General features: G+C 38.5%; 1 protein-coding gene across 2 annotated transcripts; it reads left to right on the top strand.

Moving 5' to 3' along the window:
• Window positions 1–1288: 1288 nt before the first annotated feature.
• Window positions 1289–24782, top strand: SUGT1 (SGT1, suppressor of G2 allele of SKP1 (S. cerevisiae)). 2 transcript variants are annotated; one of them, XM_010021704.1, is made up of 11 exons: window positions 1289–1491; window positions 2190–2259; window positions 2611–2681; window positions 7512–7565; window positions 9378–9394; window positions 10469–10494; window positions 11107–11203; window positions 12400–12507; window positions 22003–22093; window positions 23427–23608; window positions 24245–24782. In XM_010021704.1, exons 1-11 carry the CDS (start codon window positions 1353–1355, stop codon window positions 24344–24346), a joined length of 957 nt encoding a protein of 318 aa, XP_010020006.1. In that variant the 5' UTR covers window positions 1289–1352; the 3' UTR covers window positions 24347–24782. The 2 variants fall into 2 exon arrangements, with proteins under 2 accessions (XP_010020006.1, XP_010020007.1); XM_010021705.1 differs by lacking the exon at window positions 9378–9394 and having other exon boundaries at window positions 7512–7595; window positions 10485–10494.
• Window positions 24783–25759: the final 977 nt, after the last annotated feature.

The raw sequence follows: 25759 nt of genomic DNA, 5'->3' as shown, positions 1-25759 counted from the left end.
TGACGCTGCTTGTGAAGTGCCTGTAATGTTCAGTGTCAGAATTGGACCCCACTTGGTTTTGAGGGTCAAAAGCTGTACTTCACCCCTCAGCACAGCTTGAACCCATTTTAATAAGTGTGTTAGCTCCTGTCTCTCCCCTGCGGAATACTTAAGGCCATGAATATTTCCAGAATGAATACTGCTTTTGACTTTAAATCTTAGGAGAGCACTGGAACAATTGGATCAAGTTACAGTTGTGTGCTGCCTGCCACTTTCATCAGAGACCCACCAGCTTTTAGACTTACATGCTGTAAGTCTAAATCTACACCTGGGTGTAGATTTGTGTATCTTAAACTGATAAGAACTCGTGCTACTGCTAAAGGAAGCTCTTCTGGGCACTCAGCTCCTACTTGGCATAAACATGTTATGTGACATCTGTGAAACAGATCAAGACACTGATCCCAATTAAAATGTCCTTCTGTTCTTCCCTTTTTTGTGGCTTGGTGTGGCAGTTTTTGCAACTATACTGTACTAACATTTTTGCAGGCTTAATAAAGCCTATGTTTTACCTGCATTCATACTTGCTAGATTCTGAGTAGAAGTCTGAGAAGAAGTCAACTTAGCAAACAGAGTTGCTGTACTGTAGCTATGTAATGTGGTGGCTTTGGAAGACTTACTGTCTTCTAGCAAAGAGAACTTCTTTCACTAATAAGGAGAGAATTGGAGATGCTCTTTCCAGGTGTGTGCATTGAGTCACTGTGGTTTTATTCTGTTGTGCAGAAGTCATAAGCTTTATAATACAATTATTTTGGTCTGTTTAGCCAGTGATTCCCCTAACAAGGGACTATTGTATGCTTGTTTCCATTGTGCAACAATATTTGCTCTTAGCCCCATGCCCTGTAAGTCTTTTTTTCTCCTGCTTTTATGTTCATCATAAATCGGAACAATCTCTTGTGCTCAGTAATGTCATATAGTGTGATATTTCATCACGTGTTAAAATGCTTTGAGCATGTTTTCCCCACCTGAATGTTTTGACTTATTGTATGTTGACTGCCAAATCCCTGATGCTGTAGTGCTTCCTTAGATCCAGCAGACCTGTGTACAAGTATCCTGAGAATTATAGGGAGGTTTTTGGGATATGGAGGATCACCTGTGCGTTAGACTTCATGTTTAAGGCATTTGAAAGTCCTGTTTCCTTCCCAGTAAGAAACAGGCTCCTTGAGTTGATATAACTGGCAGGTTCCTTGTGCTTCACACTCTGGTGGTTAAGCTTTGTGGATGAGAACTGAGAAACAGGTAAACAGTCTTGCCAGTTAGGGTATTTTCTTCTGAAATATCTCTAAGTTGACAGACTTTGGAACTGTGTTTTTTACATGGGCTTCCAAGGTGCTATTTCATTGGGGTTTTATGTGTTTTTACAGGAACTGACAACAGCTCTGGAAAAGAATCCAGATGATGCCGAATATTATTGTCAGCGAGCTTACGCTCATATTCTCCTACAGAACTATGCTGGTAACATCTTCAGACACCACTGAGAATCCTCTTTCAAGTGTATTATATTGCTTTCTTTACAGAAGATATCTTCAATCTGAAGCCAAATGTGGTGATAAGAGAAAGTGTTTTCTGTAACGTAATATGCTGCTTTTAAAGTTAGTGTGTAGTTTTATCACTGTCTTTGGTTGCTTTTCTTCTGTAAAACTTCCAGTGAATTGGGTACTCTGCAATTCCAGCTTTCCATCTGATTTTAGCCTAGTATTTTATTGGCAGCATTTTTTAAAGAGGGCTTCATAAGCAGGTTTTAAGCTTTGTGTTGTAAACATCTTCCATCCTTAGTTTTTGGTAGAGACTGAATCATGTCATGGTAGGAATGTGATAAGTGAATAATGGCTGGGAAAAAGATCAACAGAATAACTGAAGATTTGGTTTATTTTTTCTTTCCAGTAAAAACTAAACAAACAAGATTCACAGTTCAGATTGAAGTAGAGGATTTGTCTAAATGGAAGTCATGCTACATCTTAACATAGAGCTCTGCAGCTGAGTGAAAGGTTCACCCATAGCAGTCGTGGCTAGATTTAAACACTGTGATTTGTGTGCAAGCTAAGAAAGCTAACATAGTACACCTTAAAAAATTTTGTTACTAAAAGACTCACAGTTCACTGCTTTTTATAACATGTTATTATGTTCCTCACCTTAAAACTGACTTCCAACAGATGCAGTTGCAGATGCAAAGAAGTCCCTAGAACTGAACCCTAAAAATGCTGTAGCGCTCCTTAGAAAAGGGTATGTATCACATGTTGTACTTTGTGAATATTGTGATGTCCTGTAGGGCAACAGTAGTATTTGGATTGTGGCTCTGTACAAGCTTCTTGCAGCACAGTGAATGAATAAATTTAATGCCATACTACTTGTAACCCATCCATAATAAAGCTGTTGTTATAAGAAGCACTTTAGTTTAGGATGATTGTGTTAACACCCTAGCCATTTTAAAAACACACCTTTTGGGGGATTTAAATTCTTATATGTGAATTTTAAGCAATATAGTGTGTGAACTAAGAATGTTGTGACCTTCAGAATGTGGAATAGACTGAAAAGTAATCACTGTTTCCTTGTGTTTTTCTTTGTTCATGGTAGGTTAGGTGACTATCATATCAAAAACTATGCATCTGCTTTAGAGTCGTTCAGAGAGGGACAGAGGTTGGACAGTAAGTATTAAAATGTCTTGTGTGCACAGTACTTCTTTGCTAATGAGAAAAATGTGTTGGTTGAAAGTGAAGAACAAGGGTGATTTTTTTAATTACTATTTTTTTAAAGATTAATGAGGTAGGTGCCTGACTTCAGATGTCTGGCTTTTGGGAAGGCTGTCAAATCACTGCAGAGAAGTGTAAAACTGCTTAAAATGTGTATCAAAGTTCCTAGTTGGGTTTTTGTTGGGTTTTGGTTTGGTTTGTTTTTTATAAAATGGGGAGTGTTTTCCTGCATCCTGGAGGTCTTGCAAACAAATGGTGGCAATGGTGTGGCAGTACGTAAGCCATAGAAAACTTTCTCAACAGAGCAGGCTTCTTATACATAGCTGGAATTTTTTTCTTCTAAAGATCCTTTGATAGACTGGTCTTTACAAAGAACGTGCAACTTGATGGGTATTCAAGCTGACAAAATGGATTTTTACCTGACATTGCATATCACTTAATTACAGAAGCATGTTTATTATGTCTGGGTTGGTTTGTTTTTTTTTTTGAAGTTGGATTTCTGGCTGGACTTGGGCACTTAATAGTTTTTGGAGAATTAGGGCTTTTCAAAAACCTGACTTCATTCTAGAAGCAGGAAAGGAGGAGTTTAATACCAAAGTTTTGGTAGAAGACATGGGGAAGCATAAACCAAAGCAATTGCAAGATGGTTGTGACTTCTTGCTCTTCTCTCCTATCCTACATTTTAAGTAAAACCCTCTTCTCATTCCTTTCCCTCCCTTCTCAACAGCATAAGGAAATGGTAAGAAGAAGACCTTGAAAGGTTACACAGGGCAAGTGCATGAACCTGATAAACATTGTCATGATCTCAGATCTTTCTAGCATATTGTCTTATTTATAACAGTGGCTGGGACCTGAAGGTTTAGCAAAAATAAGTGATCTGATCCTCTCATCTAAAATGAGTTTCATGGGAGTATAAGTTAATTTGTGCTTGTTGCCAGGCCATTATGTTCCCTCCTACTCTTGTAATTGCTTAGCCTCTTCTTTCAATGCATTAAGTCTGCAGAAAGCTACTATTTTTAAAGTATTAAATTACTTCTAATGTGGTAATGGATTAATGTGTTGAAATGGCCCAGTGAAGGGTCTGAGTGCTGAAGCCAGTAGAAGGGAAGCAGCAGAGCAGTGTTGGGGCAGTGGGATGTGGTGAAATTGCAGCAAGTGTTAGTTGTCAGCTTAGGCTGCTCTGGAACAGGAGTTAAAAAGGAAGAAATTCCCTAACGTTCTTTCTCTAAGTTGTGGCAGTTTGGGTAAGTAGATAGTCTCCACTGGTTTGTACACCAGAGAGACAGGTGTGTCTTTGCAATCTGGCCAAGTTTTCTATTTAGTCTCTTCCTGTGAAAGGAAGTGGTTCCTTCCAGTGACTTCTGTAGGTTTCCTTAGTTGATAGGTGACTTTTCATACATCTCCAAACTCATCACTCCTGAATTTAATTGATTAATCTGTGTTCCTTCATATTCTTGCCCCTCCCCAAGCAGCCACTGTCAGTTTGAGGTACTTCGTGTGCATGGGTTTTGTCACCTTTCTGGTCGGTCAGTTGAAGGAGTTCAAAATACAGATTGTACCCAAACTCTCCTCAGGCTAGAGCATCTCTTTTTCATTCTTTTTGAGCTCACATCTGACTTCTGTTGTGAGGTGCAGCAGCACACAAAGCTGCAGTTGTCTTTTCAGGTAAGTCAGTGAGTACCAGCATCCTCGTTGCTAATTCAGAATTCCTGAAATACAGCACAAGGATTTCCTGTGTTGAATTGCTTGACTCCTACCTGCTTGAATTTAATTTGCCATTGTTTTGCTGCTTACCCAGCTGAAGTGTTCCTGAAGCTTCCCAGTCCTTCCTGATTACTCTCTCATCTAATGATAGCTTCCACTCTGCTTCCCATATCTCGTTACAAAATCCTGTGGCCCACTGTGAGGTGAGGAGCCTCCCAAAGGCCTTTTTAAAAATAAGAGATTTTTAGTTGCTCCTCTTCATGTATTACCTAATTTGCTGGCAAGTTTGTGTCAGGAACAGAATTTGCAGCTCTGTGAAATGTTTGATGGATCCCAGGTGAAAACAATAGTGAGCATAAGCATTTATGGCAGAATGATTAACTTCAGTTAAATGCAGCTAGTGCAAAACGAACAAAGCACAGAGGGAAAATCTGCCACATACCACTAAGCTGGTGATAAAGAGAAGCTTGAGCTGTTGCTACCTCAGATAGAATTGCTGTAGTTGGGAATTCTTTGCTGGCAAGGCTGGTTTCTTTGCCACACAAGGGGGCAGAAGTACACCAGGAGATGTTTCTGTTCCTTGCTGGTGTAAGGGCTGTTTGAAATCTTAATCTAGAATGCGAACACCGATGAGCTTCCTACCTGTGCTCATTACTGGTAGCACTGACAGGCCTGTGGTACCCCAGCAAGCTTCCCATTACCCACCTACAGGGATATCTAAATAGGACTTGGTGTGATGAATTGTTGAATGTGCAGTGTTTCTTTGTTTAATAAAGTAACATTAGGAAGCAAGATTCCTTTCGTGCAACCATGAGGATTTTTGAGTTCATTAATTTCCGTGAGATTGAAGAAGCAGTGTAATGTGTTACAGTTCAGTATATTATGTGGATTTAGGACAATTATACTCAAATTTTCTTGCTTGGTGGTTGGTTTTTTTGCTGTGACCACCTAATGAATTTAGTAAAGGTGGAACGTGTCAACTTTTCTGAAGAAATGTCTTAGTGGGGAGTTTGCTTGTATACCAGTAAGAGTTAGCCAATTTTCAGTAGGTGAAGACCCAGTTAGGTTTTCTGAACTGGAAAGTCATTAATAGAAATTGTTGGTAAGTTCTTTGGGATGATAATGTGACTATAAAGCACAAAAAAATTATCTTTTTCCTCAAATTATAAAATGTGCTGGCATGCAGCGGGAACTGGAGCTCGGAAAGAGGCAGTGGCTGGCAAGGGAGATTTGGGAAAACAGGGAAGGGAACATGGACCTTTCTTTTACAGTTTGTGTGTGAAGCAGTCTTGCATAGGCCATGGTTAAAAAGAGGCTTCTTCACCTGCTGCTGCAAGTCAGAGGCTGGATCAGTGGAGACTTGACTGAGTTTCTCTGTGTAGATGCCTGAACCTACTTCAGTTTAATTTCACTTATGATTAATAAACTTTGTTCCCAGCTGCAAAACTTGGAATTCTTTTAGGGTATGGGTGCTGACTTTTAAAATTGCAGATGAATTTAGGTTGCAGGGAAGCTCTGGAACTCATCTAATTCCATGCCCTGGCCAAAAGCAGTATTACCTTTGAACTTGCATGTGTTTGCTTAGGTCCTTCTACTGTCTATTTCCAAGTATGTCCAAGATTGAAGATTCAACAGCCTCTTTGAGCAGTTGCTTCAGTGTTTCATTATTCTTTTAGCAAAAAATTTTCCTTATCTAATCAGAACTTACTTTGCTACATCTTGGATCCTTTGCCTCACTTCCTTTCCCCATGTATTTCTGAGGACAGTCTGTGGTCAGTCATCTGAATACCTTAAGTATGCATTAGGTGACTGAAGACATTGGATTGTATCCCTGCACAGAACTCTCTCATAGTTAGTTGTAGCTAATTCCATCTAAAACAGGTATGTTCTTTTGAGTATTTGCCAGGAATACAGAAAAGACTGCAGCAGTCAGTGTGTGATTGTATTGTAATGTCAAGACAGCCATGTTATTGCCTGCATTATTTTTATCTTCTCGTAACAACAGGTGTGAGACTATGCAAATGTTAGGTAGTTTATTAGGTAACTTTTCAGCTATCTGGTGGGCATGGCAGAAGAAAAGGGAAGAGGAAGTGGCTTGAGGAGTAGGGTAGCCATTTTAAGACGTAAGGCACACTTAAAAATCTATGTAAGTTTTATATTTGAAGGGTTTGGGTGGGTACTTGGCATAACTGCAGTGGAGTCACGTTTTGGTGTTACAGGCATGTCTGTTGGGAGCTCTTTTGTTGAGCCTCTTCCAGCATCTGCTGGATAGTTGGCTGTGTGAACTCTCCGAGCAGGAATACTCTCAGTTATAAAAAGGTAAAAAGTTTAACTATTCTTAGTAGCTGGTCAGCAATGTTGCCACTTTTTTGCTTTCCTGACAGGGAATTTTGTTGAAATAAGATGATTGCTCTGTTGTTACACTGCTGCCTTTTGAGCTGTTTTTCCTGTAAATTCATTTCTATCTGGGGAGCTTGCTTCCCAGAATATCAAGGTCTTGCTAAACTTTTCTGTGATAGTGATTCACAGAGTGGAATTGGCACTTAGGCGTTTCTGACATCCCTGAAACTTCAGATGTGTTTGTAAAGTGTGTGTGAAACCATGAGAAGAAAATGCTTGGTGTTTGTGAAACTTGTGCAGCTTTGGGTTGTCCTCAGAACAGAGAGTCTCTTCTGATAATTCTCTGGTGAGGAAGTGTTTGGCTGTTTAAAAAAAATAATTTTAAGAATAATGGAAAAATGTGCAAAACTCTACTCTTCCTTTCCAAACAGTTGTACAGGGGTTGGGCACACTGGAAAGCAGTAGTGTATCTGGGTCAGTTCAGGCAAAGTCTTGTGTCCTACAGATTAATTTGAAGTTAATTAAATATCAGAGAGTTAAATAGTAGACTTGTATAAAAATACTTAAAGCTTAACTGGAGTGACAGAGATTACAAGAAGATAAGAGCAAATAATAACTTTTTCATTAAATTGATGCAAGTTTGGGATGGATTTGTTCCAATTTGCAATTGTGAGGAATTGTTCTCTGCAATATTTGTAGTGCTTGAAGAGTTTTAATGTTACTGTGTTCGATTTCTTCTAGATGTAGATGATACCTTTACTATCTGGATTAAAAGATGTGAAGAAACGCTAAACGGTAAGAAAAAACACATTTACTTGATGAGAGATTTGATACACCCTGTGCTTTGAAGCCGTGTCATGTTTTTCAAAGATTTACAGCTTACCTCTTTCTTAGAACAAAAGATTTTTAAAAGTCTCTTTTTTCCTGTCTCTTGTTTCTCTGAATATACACCCTGAACACTTCTATACTTCAGATTCAGAGGAACATTATTAGATTTTAAATGTAATAATTATCTGTGACAGGGAAGTACCCATTTCAAGTTCAGATAATAATAATTATTTGTAAGTTGTTTACACAACTGCTAACTGATTGTAACTGTGAAGCATGTGCCAGCTTGCTTTCTAAAAACATTGTCAAAATAAGGTTTCAAGTGTTGCAGAATATAAAGTTGGAAAGAGGTGGGAATTCGGGGGATTTACTCCTTCGTTCCATGTGGAAAGTGTCCTAGGTGCTATTGTTGCTCTTGCGTTTTATCCATTGTAGTCCGTGTGAATATAGTTTCCTTTCATACCTTGATACAGATTGACACCCCCCACAATTAACTCATTTGCAGTGCTTAAAATGCATGTGGATTTTAATGAGATAGAGTAACCGATGTAGGTTTTTTCCTCCGCCTGTTGTGACTTTCCATCCTCTTTGTGGTGCACACTAGAGAATGGGGTGGTGGAACAAGTTCATGTCAACCTGTTTGACTAAAAACTAAACAGAGGGAGAACCCTTTTCTGTTGCATAGGAACGAACAACTTTCTGCTTCATGATACATTTTTGCCAGGTTTAATTTTATTTGGAGAAATTACGTAAGTGGTTGGCACGCATGGTCCTATTTGCAAAGAGCTGTCTTGGGTGACAACTTTCTTTGCCCTCTTAAGGAAAAGGTTGTAATGCGCATTTTTCTTTAATGACATGGTTACTTTTTGCGGTGTCTTGTCTGGGCCAACTCAGTTGTCCTCTTTTATCCTGGCTATTATGCCTGTCTTGTCTTTTTTGAGCCATTTTCTTAATTATCTCACACCAAAACTTCTCCTCCACGAAACTCAAAACGCCCCCCCCCTCCCCCCCCCCCCCCCAAAAGAAACAACCAACCAACAAAAAACACTGAACAACAACCCCAACAACTCTGATTTCTTCATTACAACTTAATGTTCTTCTGACTAGAAAAATTGGACCAGATGATCTTGAGACCCCTTCCAACCTGATATTCTGCGATTCTTCTTTTATTAATTTTTATCTCTTTTTAGCTTATAAAAAAGCAAGGGGAAAGTTAGTTTCTTTTAGAACTTCTTTAATCTGAAATATTTCAGGCAAGGTATGTGGAAGAGGAGATAATGAGCTATAGCTTAGATCCGAGTATTTCCATATATTTACGGTCATATGAGTGAATTTCTCTGCCAAGTTTACATCTCATTCCCCAACTGGGTTTGCCTAGCATGAGACAAATTTACTGAGAACTTTCCTGTGGATGGATGATAAAGCTAGTACAGGCTTGGGGGAGTGATCTTTAAAACCTGTTGGCCGTGATGTTGCTTTCATTAAAAACGGTCTGATTATGTTTCTGATTAGCAATGAAAAGTTTGCTCCTTTGTTTAATCAGAACATGCTTTATATTAGTTATTCTTTTGCACAAGTTGCTGATTGAGGTCTGATTAAAAAGTAGTGTCATAAAAGCAAAATACTAGATGTAGAACTGTCACGTTTTTAACTCTTTCTACTGTTGAGACTGGAATAACTGCAGAATGTCTGGAGCAACTGCAGAAAGCTAGAATAAGTACATGCCTTGTAAGTTCAGTATGTCTTTTTCTGAAAGTGCAACTTTTTTTTTCTCTGCAGCGTCACAGACAGAAGTGGTGAGACATTTTCCTTTGTATGTTTACTGTTTCGGTTTCCTTGTTAAGCTAGAGCATCCTTTTAGGCTTCAGTGGCTTCTTAAAACTTTAAGACTTTAAAAATAATATTTTCTGTTGCATGCAATTCTGAAGGATTGAACTTTTCTTCTGAACATGGGCTCTTTTAATTAAGGCCAAGGTTGCAAAATTTGAACCCTGAAAAACTCTGAAGCATGGCGTACAAATCTGGCAATCACTGTGTGCTCACTGAAGTAGACTTGAGTTTTCTCACTTGCAGCCTGTGGCCTAATTCACAGATTACCCACTCATGTTGTTGCTGCTAACTTGCTTGTGCCTGCTAGGAAGTAACTGTGTGTTTTCAAGTAGCTTGCAAGTGATTTGTGTGTTGTGTGGACTTCTGTTCTGCCGTAGCCTGTTCAGCTTTCAGGTTTTTTGTTTTGTTTTGTTTTGTTTTTGATTGGAAGTTTTCAGAAGAAATGTTGAAATTCACCTCCCCTTACCATATATTTTTTTTTTTTTTTCTGGAGACAAAAAGATGGGAATTTGCGTTGGATGTTCTGCTCCCTCTTTCATATTTACTTCAGTTTTACTTTTAAGAGTAGAGTAGAGGAAGATGATGTACAGAAAACATGGTGTATGTAAAGACAATCTCAGACTTAAAAGGTTTTTACGTTTAAAAGTTACATCTTGAATTCTCAGATCTAGTTCAGATTTCCTTCATGACTTTCAGATTAGCAACGTAGCCACTGTATGTCTTTCAGGTATACTTCTTACCTAGGAAAAGAGTTAAAGCTGAACTTACTGCTATTTATAAAATGCCTGAGCAGTATATTCTAAGTTACCGACTGACATATTTAATGTAAATTGAAACTTTTAAATTCTTAATCTGGCATGAATGGCTGGGAGAACAGTGAAGAGCTTTACCTGTAAGTTAATGCTCATACATAAATCAAGAAAAGGGGAGTAATCAGGATGAAAATGATTTGTGTCTTTGAAAAGTACTTCATAGTATATTTTCACTTACACTGATGTAACTTTCTTTCCAATGGAATATGGTTCAACTGGAATACACAGCAGCAACCTCTGCCACCAAAGATCAAGTAAGTTGACTTCAGCTTTATTGAGAGAATTATAATAATTGAATATAACTCTTCTTTGACTCGAAGAAGCAAGATAATGACTGTAGAAGTTCTTGAAAAAGAACTTCTAAAATGTGGCAGTCTAAGTGAAGTGTTCCTCAGTGTCACTGCTTTTGTTCAGAGTGAATTGTACTTTCAGGAGATCACGCACACCTCACTGGGAGAGTGGGGAATGGTGAAAGCATTCTGGCTTCTGTTTCTAATTCTCATGCTGAGCTTAATTCAAAGGCTGCCTATACCTGGGCCTGGTATAGGTAATGTTTTTGAGATACTTTTAAGATCCTGAATTAAGAAAGTGCCATTTAATTTCTAGAAGGCAAACAATATTAGGAATTTATTAGGAAAATAGCCTGATTTTTATATGCTGTGTGATTGAAAAAGATTCTTTGTTCTTTAGCTACTTATCTTGTCAATTCTGCAACTGCTTTTTTGGAAGGAAGGGAAGAGAACTGATTTTGTATGTCGTCTTTGTCTCATTGAAGTACACAATGTACTGTTCCAGCTTTTAGTATTCTGCTGTATGTCTCTCTGTAATTTTTCCTCTCTTACTTTTTCCTCTTTCTTTTTTTAAAGATACGACTGGTACCAAACAGAATCTCAAGTAATTGTGACCATAATGGTCAAGAATGCACAAAAGGATGATGTCAGTGTGCAGTTCTTGGAGAAAGAGGTAATTTGTATTGGTTATTGATCTGCGTCCCTAGATTCCCTGGGCCTTAGTAATTAAACCAGCAAACATCTGCTGCAGTAGCATCAAGAGAGTCGTACAGGTGGTCTTCTGTCTGAGCTTTTTTTATGTACAGCTATGCTGTGTATGTGTGTATGCCCAGTCAAGTGAACCAGGATCTATTGCCACAGTGCTGTCCATAGGATTTATACACAGGCAGTAGTGTGGTGTGCATGCTGCAAAGGGAACATCTGGTTTTCAGCCACCTCTGTGTTTGGAGGGCTGGGGAAGAAGTGATCTGGACTTGAAATGTTTGAATATGCATGCATCTGTAGTAGGATTGGACAGGGACTAGGTATTCTAAAAATCGGTGTGAATGAGTAATATCTTGCTTTAGGACAATTACAGAAAAAGAGTGAATGTTGGTGGGTTTTCTTGCTTCTGGCATCACTAAAATTGTTAATGGCAGCAAAGTGTGTATTTCAAGGAAGTGCAGTAACCGCTGTTGTAATACCATATGTGGTACCAATGACATTTATATTTAATTTAGCTGAGAATATGGAAGAGTTAGGTTCTTATTCGCAGCTAAGTTCATAACTTCATGAACTGCCAAAGTACTTGAATGTTACCGTCTGCTTTAGATTGTTAAAATTGTGTAAGCACTTGCCACGTAGCTTACGTATATTAGAAGGGAAGTTGCAAATTGTTTTAATCACAGAATGCTTTGGGTTGGAAGGGACATTAAAGCTCATGCAGTTCCAACCCCCTGCCATGGGCAGGGATGCCTTCCACTAGACCAGGTTGCTCCAAGCCCTGTTCAACCTGGCCTTGAACACTGCCAGGGATGGGGCAGCCACAGCTTCTCTGGACAACTGCTGTTAATGTGTTGATACTTCATTTGCCATATAATTCTTTTCCCAAAGAATGCAGATCAAGCTGACAAGATAATAGGCTTTTTGAGTACTTGCTAGTTAAGAATTGAAATCTCCTGTTCATTTTCTAGTATACTTTAGAAACACCTTGTTCAATAATGCAGTAATGTAATGGCGTTTGTCTGCAATTCTGACACCTGATGCTTTTAAGTGCCCTAGTGAAGGGTCATTAACTTAATCACTTAATCTTGGTGCCAAATGAGTCCTTTGCTTGAAAATGGAAAACTGCTCTCAAAGATGACCAGAGATGTTTTCAACTGTTAACAGATGAATGCATCAGTGAGACTTCCGTCAGGTGAAGACTACAACTTAAAGCTTGTTCTTCTTCATTCTATAGTGCCAGAGCAAAGTACATTTAAAGTGCTTTCAACAAAGGTAAGCTGCTTAAAGTGTAAATTGTTTCTTTGACTGTTTCTGATGTTGAAATGTTTCTGCTCTATTGTCTTGTCTCTCTGCAACAGTCATAACATCTTGCTTTTCATATAGAAATGCTTTTTTTTCTCCAAGGTGCCTTTCAGCCAGTGCGAGTCTTTCCAAGCTTGTGCAAATATCAGAAATAGTAGTATGATGGTGCTTATTGAAGTGCAAATGACAGTTATGTTGAGGATGCTCTTACTTATTGCTGTAGTAAGAAGATTGTTGTCTTCACTCTTAAAATTTAGGTATTAGGAAAGTATGAACACCTTTCTACTATACTTTTAGGAGCAGATATTGCCTTGTGAAGCACAGTTATCTTTGTGTGCCTAAGAAATAAAAGTCAGACTTTGGACATTTCACTGTTGAAATAAATCTTTACCCTTTCTTGCTGGTAAAGGTTATAGCCATACCATTAACTGTTCTTGGCTTTTCTAGAGAGTGTGTTCCATACTGTTCCTGGATATAGCATTTGCTTGGAGACACTTGAAAATTACTTGGTGTAAGAGAGATGCTTCTGTCTCAGCATTTTATTTCTTGTGTATTACAGATGTAGAAGAAATGTGGTCTGGCATAGCATATATTGTTGGTATAATGCATAGACAGACATGTTTTGTCCATAGAGCTAAGCCTGAATCTCTGCAGTAGGAACGTGTTGTTGATTCTTTCCTTGTATTTCAGCAGTGGTTCTGCAGAGCTTTTGGAAATTCTGTTTTACCTATTCCCATCTTACAAAGGTACCTATAATAACAGTTCTTGCACCATTTCAGGGAAGAGGGACTTGAAGGTGACCTGAGAGGATTGCTGCAGAAAGTTGGTCTTGTTTTTCCACTCTTCAAACTAGGGAAGCTGTGCTGGTTAAGTGATTGAGTCATGTGTGCTCTTATGCTATGGGAGATAAAGCAGAGCACTTGGAGCATGGAGAACATCTGCTAGTCCATTTGCATTTATATAAGTTTGAGTGGAATGGGCATGGACCTTGTCAAGAGGAGTAACTGTGAGGTCCTGTTTGCTCTATGTTCCTATCTAGATTGTGTTATGCTTTTCTTTTGTCTTGAAGTTTACCATTGTTGCTTATGAAGCATCTGCATGCTACTGAGCACTGTTAAAATGAACTTGCTTTGGGCTTTCTATGCTACCATCTTTAGCCTGGGTTTATCTCTGTAATAATATCTAGTAGTCCAGAGCCTGGTGTAGATTGAGTTTCCTAAAGTGCTGTCAAAGCTTTAGTTATGTTCAGGTCTGAATTATAAATATTTTGCATTTATTTTCAAATGCTGCTATTCCTATATAATTGTGAGACAATATTTTTAAGACGAAGTGGGATAAGAGAGAGTGCAGGAAGTGTTGGAAGAGCAGAACTCAGTGCTTCGACATGTTCTTCCTTCTGCAGTAAAGGTTAGTGTAAGGGCATCTGTGAAGGCATAGGGAAGGAATACAATTTAAATGATGCTCCAACTGATTCCGGCTCTGACCAGCAGATGGAGTCTGGCTGAAGAAAAAAACCTGAAAAGCAGGTTTATGTTAACCATGCAAAGGCTTCTTCAGAGGCTTAGAATATTTCATTTTGAAAAACATTAGGCATTTTAAGGGGATGGTGCAACTTTAGTGTTTGAATACTAGAAATTCAGATATCTTTTCCTAGGTTTCGTATATGTACTTTGCTCTTATGAGCGATATGGAAAATACACAGTACTTGGAATAAACTTCTTATTATGTTATTACTTAGAGTTTCCCAAACCCTTTACAAATTATGTTATACCATTTACATGAAGTCCCTTTGTAAGGACTTGCAAAGAAAGACATAATCTAATTGTCTTCTGAATTGTATAAACTTTTTACTACACAGTCCTAAAGAAATTCTGTTTTTATGGGATAGGAACAAATCTGCTCCTGTGGATTAATAATTTCAGATCAGAATAATTGCGTGTGTTCACACTGCTTTATTTTGTATTGCTGCTTTGAATGTGTGAGCCCTGTTGCCATTTAGCATCGTGTAGTCTTCACTGGGCAACAAGGAATCTGGTCTTTCTTTTCCTGTTCTATGAGGAAACAGTGGAATGTATGGGCAGGTTATGTGGTGGATAGTTCAAGTTTTCCATGAACTTCATAAAGCTAACAAATGGATAGAGGATGAAACAGAAGAACTGGCAGATGGTAGAACAATCCCGCGTGTTTTGGTAACTAAGGGAAGCTGGAGAGGGATTTCTTGATACTGCTTGTAATTCAGCATCACATAACAAATGCGAAGACATAAGGTAAAGATGCAAATTCAGGAGGAGAAAACAGCCTTAATTGTATTTGCAGAATTACAGATTTTAAAATAACTGCAAAGAGCAGACAGAACTTGCAGACTCTGGGATTGTTTCTTGCAGGGAGTGTTAGCGGTGGTGAAAAACGCAGTTGAACCTTAAGAATTGTTTCTTTCCTAGCAGTGAAACAGAAATTAGACCTTTCAATAAACTCCTGCTGTGTGTAGCTTTGAGATACAAAGTCTCTGTTTTGAAAAGCACAGAACTAGCAAATGGTACAGAGGTAGCATGGATAGGTGTTTGAGTGGTTTCTGTATGAGGAATAAATTGATGTTCATAACCTGCGGACAGAATTCTGACTTCAAGCTGTGAGCTTAAAGAGGTAAAACACTTGACACTAGCTCGAGAGCAGTGCAGTATGTGGGCAAAGGCCAGTTTTGAGATAAAATCCTCATGTCTTCATGCGTCCTATTGTATATTCTCTAGTTGTCCATGGTTTTGTGGATGATACAGTCTGCCTTTAATAGTGGCTGTATGTATTGCTACCATGCTTGGAGCCACTTTAAAAGTTTTATTTTACTTAATTCAGACGCTATGTAATAGGTATCACTTCTTGCAAATTCGGCTTTGAGTTGATTTTGCAACTGCACATTGCATTCAGCATTTACGTGTAGGAAGGTACCTTTCAGTGGTGATAGTTGGTTTCTCACTCCTTTCCAGAAGGGGGAGCCAAAATGTAAAGGCTGGACCAAGTTTGCTCTTCGGAAGTTGTGTGGTTACCCTGTAGCTCAGCGTGCACAAAACCGTCGTGCTTCCTTCATAAAAGGAAAAAGGCATAAATACTTAAAATGAGCGACTAAATATGTTTAAGAAAAAACTAGCTGATCGCCCTCTGTCCAGAAAATATGGCAGGAAAGTAGAAATGCACAAAAACTGTAAGGATTTAGAATGTTCTGAAACAGTTCTTCGTGCACAGTCAGCTTTGCTTTCTTTTCCCTCCTCTGATCAGTCTGTTAGTGTATTTGGGATTCTAGGGGAATATGCTGCCATGTTCTGTTGGAAACTGGTGTAACGTGAACAGTTTCTCTCTCTAGGCCTTATCTTATGTTCTAGGTGATACTCAAGGTTGTCTTCTTGTTAGGCCTGAAGAGGAGAGCGAGGATGAGTATGTGCTTTTAGTGCTTGTGCTTAGGAACCAGAAGGAAACCTGAGCTGGTGATTTCTCTTTTCCTTCCCCTTTGCGCTTGCACCTGCTAATAGACTGGGGACAATTACTACGAGTTTTCAGGTTTTAGTGGTTTGGGCTTTTTGCAAGCAATGACTTGCAGCAATTTAGAGCCATTTGAAAGAGTGGTAAAAAGTGCTTTCTTTACCCAGATCTGCCCTTTAATTAGAGATCAAAGTCGTGCTGCAAACGGGGGAGGTGTTAGAAATCCTCAGTCTCCTTTACAGTTGACATTTGTTACTTAATAGAAATGTCTGAGAAGCACACAGAGCAGCTTCATGCCAAGAATATGGTAGTGTGCATCAGTGGAATGTTTCTTTTCCTCAAACCAACATTTTGCCTTGCAAATTCTGAAATACTCTGTGCAGCTTACTGGAAGAGCACACCAATCCGTGTTGCAAAATGTAAAGGAAAAGGCAGAGAGTGGAACTGTTTCACACACTCTTGGACTGTCATCAGTGTCTCTATTCAGAGGCAAATGTACACAAATAGATAACAGAGGAACAGATTTATTTTAACTGAAGTTGGTTCTTACCGTTGCAGTCTGAACCTTGAAAGATACTTTCTCAGTTTGGGTGTTTTCATTAAATTGCTTGCAGGCGCTTGAATGCAGACTTCCCTGCTGTCACGTACTTGTTTTCTCTGTGAGTCTTTCATGCAAATTAACAACTCCCATATATATTCTCGAGCTTTATCTGTAAATTGTAAACTGATATTTAAGCTATGAGTTGAGTACTTCTCTGAAATTTCTTGCATCTCTTAGGCAGGGCTGTTGAAGCAATTTCCTGGCTAGACCATAAAGAAACCCTCCCAGTGACTCGTATGATACTTACTTGGCTCAAAATAAGTTTGATTTTTTTTTTTCTTTATGAATACAGATGGATGTGGGGCAGATATAAACTTGTTAATATTCTGAGAACTATATTTTAAACAAGCGTATAAGTCACTGCATAAAGGACAACCATGCGTAAGGGGTTTTCTCTGTCTTGAGAGAAGATGATTTAAGAACTATTGGAATAGCAATGGTTTACATTGAGGATGCAGTGACAAAGAATTTTAGGATGCCTAAATAATCCGTGTTGCTAGCTCTTACTAAAATTCACAATTGTCTAAAATTCACAGTTTTAACAAATAGTTGCTATGTAATACCAGTGAGGTGGAAATTTTAACCTTTTTGTACTCTGTTCTCCATTGCTGACAAGGAAACTGCAAGTGCATGCTAAATCCCTTCAGTTGCAATATATCCACTACCGAATACATTTTTAATTATCACTTATCTATGATAACACTGTAGAGTTAATTTTCATCTCTGTGCATTTTGTTTAAAGTTATGGACTAAAGATCTTAGCATTCAGAATATAAGCAATGTATAAAAGGTCTTCAAGTAACTGGGATATCAGAGCTGTATGTACATATGATCTTTGAGGTAAGTTTGAATAGGTCATACATTTTTGAAGATAGTGCTGTTTTGTCCTACCCTTAAATTTAGGTAACAAAATACATGATTGCAAAATAACAATTCAAAACACTTAAAATTTGCAACTAAGACAAGGCATTACAAGTACAGCAAAAAAACTAAGTAGTTGATTGGAAACCCTGAATTTTGATTTTTGTGTGTTTGATATAGCAAAACATCAGAATTTAAAAGGGTGGGTTTGATGCATCTTAAAATAATGGCTGAACTACTGCTTAAGCTTTGCCAGTTCCAATTTTCTTCATCTGTCTGATCAGAGCTTGACACAAATTTGCCAGTGGTAAGTGAACTCCCTCTTAGCATGGACTGTAAAATATAAACCACAGAAATTAGGAAAAAAAAAATCTTGTAACTTGTCAGTGTACATCAGAATCTTCTTCTAGGGAAGAAGATAGAAATTCTTTCTCTTTTAATGTTTCTCAGCTAAACTGCCAGTATCTGTCCCAGAATGTAACTTCAAGTGAAATCTAGTTCATCAGGGGTTTGGGCTTTTTAACAGTAAGCTTCTACCTAGAAAATGAATGTTGGCTAATAGCATTGTGTTTATCTGTAGCTAAGGGGAGGAAAATCTTAAAACTAGATTAAATGCTTTTTTTATGCCAGTCATCTTAGGGGGTTTTGTGTTCTTACACTACCAATGAAGTGGTTTAGAATAGCTTGAGAGTAACTCTGGCATCTTTTCTGATAGCCAGTGCTTGGATTAAGCTGCAAACAAACTTGTCTAAATCTCTGATAGATTTTTAAAAAATTGTTCAGTTTTATGGTTGGACGGGGCTTGGAGCAACCTGGTCTAGTGGAAGGTTTCCCTGCCCATGGCAGGGGGCTGGAACTAGATGAGCTTTAAGGTCCCTTCCAACCTAAACCATTCTGTGATTCTGTGAACATTCTGTCAGTAGAAACTTCTCTATATCCTTTCACTGTGGATGGGGTTTCTGTTACATGATGAACCCCCATTTGACTCTCTTCTCAGAGGGGCACAGGTTTCTGTCAAGACATTATTTTAAACGAACAGTGCATTAATTACTCCATCAAAATGCCATGTTTCTTTTCCCTTTTGCTTTGCTCACTTTAAACCCAAAATACCAGGAACTTAAAAATTATAACAGAAAGTGGATTATTTCTGCATTGGAACTTTTCATACATCTGGAGTACTATGTCCATTTTTGGGCTTCCCAGTGCAAGAAAGGCACTAATGTAGTGGAGGAAATACTAATGGAGGGCTACCAAGGTGGTCAGGTGCCTACGCAGCATGAGCTACAAGGAGAGGCTGAGACATCAGGCTTGTCCTTAAGTGGCATGCAAACCGCTTAATTTGTAATGAAATTTTCCTGTCTTTTATTCTAAAGTTGGCACGAGGCACACAGGCATACGTTTTATAAAATATAAATGTTAAATCAAAGTAGTTGGCAAAGTGTTGATGTATTTCTCTTGCCTGAGTACTGAATTTTTTTTCAAAGGACAGGAAAAAGCTGACAGTACTTGGTGTGTTAGATAGAACACAAATGTCCGTACTGAGATGGAACTTTTCTGTGTGCTAGCTATCAGTGTCTGCTTTGAAATGTTCATTAAAATGCATTTATTGTCGTTTGTGCATGTAATTGGTACTGGCAAAGTTGTTTCTCCTTAGATCAGATAAAGCTCTCAAGTTGAAGAAATTTACGCCTTCACAAGCAGAATTTGAGAGCTTTATATTTTTGGGACGTGTGGTTGTATGATGGTATGAAGCTAAAGATTTCCTTAGTTTTGCTCCTGCCTGCCACTTTGCCTAATGAGTAACTTCAGTTGAAGTGGATGGAGTATATGGAGTAGAGGTTGAATTGTATCTTGAATACATTCTGTCTCAGTTCTTCAACCTCTATGCTTCTAGCTTGGCAGGATTGGAATGGTTTAGATTTAAGAAAGCTGCATCTTACACTGGGAATTAGTTTGCAGCATTTCCTTTTCCTTGGGGATGTTTGTCACATAGTACTGGCTTAGGGACAGTTTCAGAGAGGAAGGTGTAAGAATTAGCAGATTAAAAAAGGAGAGAGGGATTACTGGAACACCAAAAGTAAAGATCTTCCTTTTTTTCTTCTTTTTATGTGTGCGCAGAGTGCTCTGATGAATACCCAAAGGTCTTTATAAGGGTTCTTTGAGGGAGGGTTTTATTCTGAGAAGAAAAACGTCTCTGTTCAGTAGTACCTACATCAGGTATTATATTACGTTAGAGGTCATTCTTGATGTGGATGAAACAGTCTGTATTTAAGATACTGAAAGATATTGGTTAAAAGCCCAAAGTGTAAGGGTAAGAGGAGATACCAAAGGAAGAAACAAACAGAAGAGAAATGGAAGAGGTATAGTGTTGAGCAGTCTCAGTATCAACTAGTTACTCTCTTCCTATTTTTAAATAGGACATATTTGGGGATAATAAGCAGAGTATAAAATCTTAATTTTAAGGCCTCCTCAACTTAAATATGCAACTGAATTGATAATAGTTACCTCGGGTTGAGAAGAGTTACGTAAGAAGCAGAGGAGGGACAGGTTGTTTTAAATGAATACTCACTTGCAACTAATTAGTGCCTTTGTAAGTGGCTAATTAACTGAAATGTTTGGCTCATGAGACCCAAATCCATTGGAAGAAAAGAACCTACTAGTTCTGGCACAAATGGAATGATTTGTTTGTCTTGTAGGTAGATACACAAATAATTTTTGCTTCCTTAAGCTAATCACAGAGCATTAGATCTGTGAGTGTAGGTATTCAGAAATGTACTTCAGGGTTGTACTTTCCACAGTGTTTTTAGAGAAGTCCAGTGGAAGCTTTGCTGACTTCTTCAGTTTTACTGGAGGCCAATTACTGGCACAGTTTGAATGCTGCTTCTGCAGAGTTCCAACAGAAACCTCTATGTGCGTCCTTACAGATCGCAGTATTGAACTCAATACTGGCCTTCCTTAGGGAGAAGAGGTTGAGCAACTAGATTAATCTAATATTTTAGTTTTATTTGATTATTTTTGGTCCTGTGACTTTCACTGTTTTAAAAGCTGATACTCTGATGCTTAATTTGTGACTTGAAAAGTTGCTAAAAACCTTGGAAATCCAGCAGGGAGAGGGAATCAAATACATGGGGGTGTTGGATTTACAAACTTACTGAAACTCTCCCCACCTTGAAGGGCATTTTGTGCCTCAAGTCTTAAACTCTCTGTTGTTCTTAGTAGAAGTTAGTGGTGGAAAAATAAGTATTTAAATTTGTCTGGGGAAGTGGTAGCTTCCTCAGGGGAAACTAAAAAAAAGAGGAACCATAATTGAATATTCTGATTCTTAAAATGCAGCATGACTGCAAACATGGAAGCTTTGAAACTTAAATGAGCTCATGTGCTTTATTTTATGAGGTATCTCAGTCTGCTTAGCAGTGACCGATCTGAAGAACGGATTAAATGAAGTTCAGATTTCAGATCAACATGATGCTGTGTGAGGAGTTTGCTTTTGGGTTCTCTAGGGTTAGCTTGTACAGTGGTGCCTTTGTTCTTGGGTCTGCAGGGATCCCCAGGTTGTAGTGGCTTTAGGAAGAACTAAGAACTCGCTTCTGCTGAGCTGTTCACAAGTAAGGAATTGCTGAAGTTCAGCAAGCACTGGTTTCAGTTAATTAATAGCATTATATGAACTTTGTGACACTTTCTTAAGTGAATATGTCAGTTGTAGTGACATTAGACAGCCCTTTTTTTCACAGACATTGTTTTGCAATTTTGTAACCCTGTAACCAAAAAGATAAGGTTAATGATGAAAAAACCATTTCAGTATGGTTGTCTAAAGGGATTGTGTGTAGTTGTGAATAGGGCATGACATACTTGATTTTGTTTCTCCTATGATAATTGCAACCATAGCCATTTTTAATTACCAGTTTTGTCAATGAATACTAGACAGTTTTCTCCATGGCAGTGTTTGTTCATCGAGCCAAATGAATACAGCTTGTGAATTTCTCAAGTGAGAAGATCTGGAGAGTCCCAAGGTGTTCCTCTGGTTTGTGTAACACACATCAAAATACAAAATGTTTTTGGTGGATGAAATGTAAATATTATACCTAGATAAAGCTGGATTTTGTAGTCCTTTAAGTACTATTTAATTATTAGAGCTGACTGGCAAGAAAGGGGTGCTTTAAAGATCACACCTTGGTGTTTGGCAGTGTAGAGACATTGGGACTGATCATTACTTTTGGGATGCCATAATTTACAAAAAGAATCAAGTGAACAGTAAGCAGAAGAAAAAAGTGGAACTAAACAAAAGGGTAAAAGTCTGATACAGGAGCTGCGCAGCCATGTTAAAGCTTAGCTGACATGTGACTTGAAGTCACATAACTTCGTCTTGTAAGGTGCGTAAATTGGGCTAAAATATAGGCTTCATGTTGGAGACTGTTTCTGAAAACAAATGCATTCATTTTCTTGCTGCTACAGGATCCAGTTACTCTGAAACTGTTTGGCAGAACTGTTTGCCATCTGGATTAATCTGTTCTTTGTCTTGGGTTTTTTTGTAGGTTGAGATAAAAATGAAGAAGCCAGAGGCTGTAAGATGGGAGAAGCTGGAAGGCCAAGGAGATTCTTCTAAGTTAAAGCAATTTACACCTGGTTTGTTCTCTGACAGTTTAAGTATTAAATGGTTTATCTGTATTCTATGATTAAATTACTTGCAGTTATTAATAATATTTTTTATGTTAAATATTATTAACAAAACTACAACTTCCTATTTACAATGAAAGGCCTAATAGTCTTGTTTTTACTGCCAAAAACTGACAGAAAAAATCTGCAGGGCATTACTAAAACTTTGGTACTAAATTTAGTCAAAACTTCCATTAATCTGATGGGTTGTTAAGGATATATGCTTATCATTAATTCCTATGGTCTTATCTGTTTGTCTGTCTGGTTTGGTCACTGTTCTGCAGTTCTGTGTGTTATTATGGCTCTACTGTTGCTGAAATTGTAGAATCATAGAATAGCTTGGGTTGGAAGGGACCTTTAAAAATCATCGAGTTCCAGCCATGGCAGGGACACCTTCCACTAGACCAGGTTGCTCAAAGTCTCATCCAACCTGGCCTTGAACACTGCCAGGGATGGAGGATTCACCACTTCTTTGGGCAACCTTTTCCAGTGTCTCACCACTCTCACAATGAAGAACTTCTTCCTAATGTCTAATCTCAATCTCCCCTCTTTCAGTTTAAAGCCATTCCCCCTTGTCCTGTCCCCCTTCTAAAAAGTCCTTCTTCAGCTTTCTTGTAGGCCCCCTTCAGTACTGGAAAGCTGATTCAAGGTCTCCCTGGAGCCTTTGAGCCTTTTCCTCTCCAGGCTGAACAAGCCCAGCTCTCTCAGCCTGTCTTCACAGGAGAGGTGCTCCAGCCCTCTGAGCATCTTTGTGGCCTGCTCTGGACTTGCTTCCATAGGTCCATGTCCAATTAAGTACTACTTGCTTAAGTATTCCATCTCTCTTGGAGTTTTTCAGGGCAGATTAACAGTCTGTCTTTGAGAGAGTTTCAGTTTCCTGATTTGGTGATTTCAGATATTTTTTTTGAATTTTAGATCAAATTTTCCTATGGCTCTAGGCTGCTGGTTGGGTTTTTTTGGGGTTTCTTTTTCTTGGTGCCCACCAATGTCTCCTGCCTTGTTTTGACTTTAATTATCTGTGTTGCTGTTGTCCAGCACTTTTTTTTTTTTTTTTTGTTGGATAGCTAGATTATGTAAGTCTGTTTACTTGAAAGGAAACTTTTGCTGAATATAGTCTCTAGCCTTAGTTTTCTTTATTTTTTGCTACCACAATGCTTATATCAGTGAGGAGGAATCAATTTGCATTTTCAGATTCATAGTCCATTATCCTCTCTGATTCATCAGACACATATGTGTCTGTGTGTTCTCTGCTGCTCTAAAAGTCGTGAGAAAATCCTTAGTTAAATAACACTTCTGTTTTCAGATTCCCAGCACTTATATCCATCATCCTCTCACTATACAAGGAACTGGGACAAACTGGTAGTTGAAATCAAAGAAGAGGAGAAGAATGAGAAGTTAGAAGGAGATGCTGCTTTAAATAAACTCTTCCAGCAGATTTATTCAGATGGTACAGATGAAGTGAAACGTGCCATGAACAAATCGTTTGTAAGTCTTCATTCTTTTTCTCTGAAGAAACATGTTACCTTTTGTACACTGACACAATTTACTAAAGTTTGCATGAATCAGGAAGCCTGCAGCTACCAAAACCTTGGGCCTATCATGGATGGCAATGGTTCTGTTGGAGATACTGGTATAACAAGTATTGCTGAAAGTCACAAAGTTGTACACTAATGAACGTGACTCTGAAGTCCAAGGTTGGGCTTTGTCTTTGGTCTCTTTGTTTCAGTCAGTGTTGTCAGAGAAAGTACTGGTTTTGGCTCAGAGAGAGCTTGAAGACTTGCCATGGGTGAAAGGATCAAATTCCTCTTAATTGTTTGCATCTAGTTCCTTTTGTTTGTTGTCCTCATAGGCAAGAGCATGGCTCCTCTAAAGTTTATTGTTAACAAAGTAACATCTCATTGTGTCCAGTACTGTAAAAATACTGTTGGGCTGAAGATTATGGACTGATGACTTTGTCAGATTTTAATCTATCTTTACACAGAATTATCTGTGTAATTGCAGCTACACAAAGTGTAGATTTTTCATGCTTTTTCAGTATTTTTTCATCTGGTGTAAGACATGTGGCTTTTATACTGCTAGAATTCCTCTAGCAAACTAAACAAGCTTTCTCTCATATTGCAGATGGAGTCTGGAGGCACAGTTCTGAGCACCAACTGGTCTGATGTTGGTAAAAGGAAGGTAGAAGTAAATCCTCCGGATGACATGGAATGGAAAAAGTTCTAATCCGGTTTTTAAACTTTACCATCGATGTGTTGCCATAGTCATGTACTGACCACTATGTATGGACATAACATTCTTGGATTCAAAGCACTGAATGTTCCCTTGGAAGTAGGAATTGTCTTTACATTTTGCGTGCTTTAGAAACTCCTTCATCCGCAGATGTTAAAGACATACTCAGGAGTGGAACCCTATTTTCATCATCTCTCTCTGATTTTTGGAAGTCAAGTCTATCAGTCTAAATTTTCTACCACCTTTATCAGCTCTGCTCTTCGGGGATAGGGTGATCTCTAATGACTGGTCAGGATTATTGCCTTACACCTGGTGTTTCTGTTCAATAACTTATTAGATCTTGGCAACTTTGGGTGAAAACACTTTTCAACAACAGTGTTAAAATTGTTTGCTCTTTAACTCTGCTAAATAAAACTGTAAATATAACTTTTCCTATACGGAAGCTGCTTCATTTCATTTTTAGTAATCTTGGCTTTTGATGGGGAAATCACTTAAAGCATATAGGTAAGGGTGTGAAAACACAGCTTAAAAAACAAAAAGAAGCTGGCATGTATAGAAGCAGAATGCATTCACTGAGGAGGATGAGATTGCTATTCTTGATGCAGACACAAAATTTCTACGTTTGGAGTCTTTCCACCTGAGTGATACAGGTTGAACTGCAGTTGTATGTGACGGGAGGAAGTCACTTGTGGCTGGAAGTCTCTGCATACAGAAAAGTGGGTCCTTTGCCGCCTTGTTCAGAAGGAGGATCTATCACAATTGCCTGAAATCAAAGATAGCAAGAAGTTGCTTTAAGTTCTGTTATTTCATTGGAAACTGTTTATATTTTAAAGAAGAGCCCATGAGTCGTTAATTGTTTCCATCAGTGCAGCTTTTCCATCATGACCAAATTGTAAATAAAATTATTTACAGAAAAAGAACTCAGAAATATAAGAAATACTGTCTATGCTTGTACCGCTTGGATACAAGTCTGCCAGGGCCTACAGATGCTCAAAAGTTATCTGGTCATGGGCCTGGGCACCCGGCTCTAGGTGTCCTGCTTGAGCAGGGGGATTGGACAGGGTGACCTCCAGAGGTCCCTTCCAACCTCAATCATTCCGTGATTCTGTGACATACAAACCCACAAGGTTGTGGTAAACATTCTTAGTCCACGTGCTGCTGTCTCTTGGGAATTCAGAGATACCTAAATCTTCTAAGATTCTAGAAAATACCATGAATTTCAGATACTGGCAGCAGACAGTAATAAATGTATGTAAAAGATGATTGAGATATAATAAGGAGGAGGAAGAAAGGATGTATTCTGTGCTTTCTGAGGAGTAGCAATCTAGGTTTTGCAGCAGTGGGTTTTTTTCCTACTGTTGTTGCTATGCCTGTGCAGTAGACAGATACCAAGATTTTGAAATCTCA

This window comes from Nestor notabilis, unplaced genomic scaffold, assembly GCF_000696875.1.
Source record: "Nestor notabilis isolate BGI_N333 unplaced genomic scaffold, ASM69687v1 scaffold3119, whole genome shotgun sequence".
Classification (NCBI taxonomy): domain Eukaryota; kingdom Metazoa; phylum Chordata; class Aves; order Psittaciformes; family Psittacidae; genus Nestor; species Nestor notabilis.
The sequence above is the reverse complement of the archived record's forward strand: the minus strand, read 5'-3'. Positions and strand labels throughout refer to the sequence as shown.

Excerpts from the sequence above, each read along its gene's own strand:
- SUGT1 (XM_010021704.1), top strand. The coding sequence starts at position 1,353 with ATGGGCTTCCAAGGTGCTATTTCATTGGGGTTTTATGTGTTTTTACAG. Across the intron at positions 1,492-2,189 it reads TCTCCTACAGAACTATGCTG|ATGCAGTTGCAGATGCAAAG; the intron begins GTAACATCTTCA and ends GACTTCCAACAG. Across the intron at positions 11,204-12,399 it reads TGCAGTTCTTGGAGAAAGAG|ATGAATGCATCAGTGAGACT; the intron begins GTAATTTGTATT and ends AACTGTTAACAG.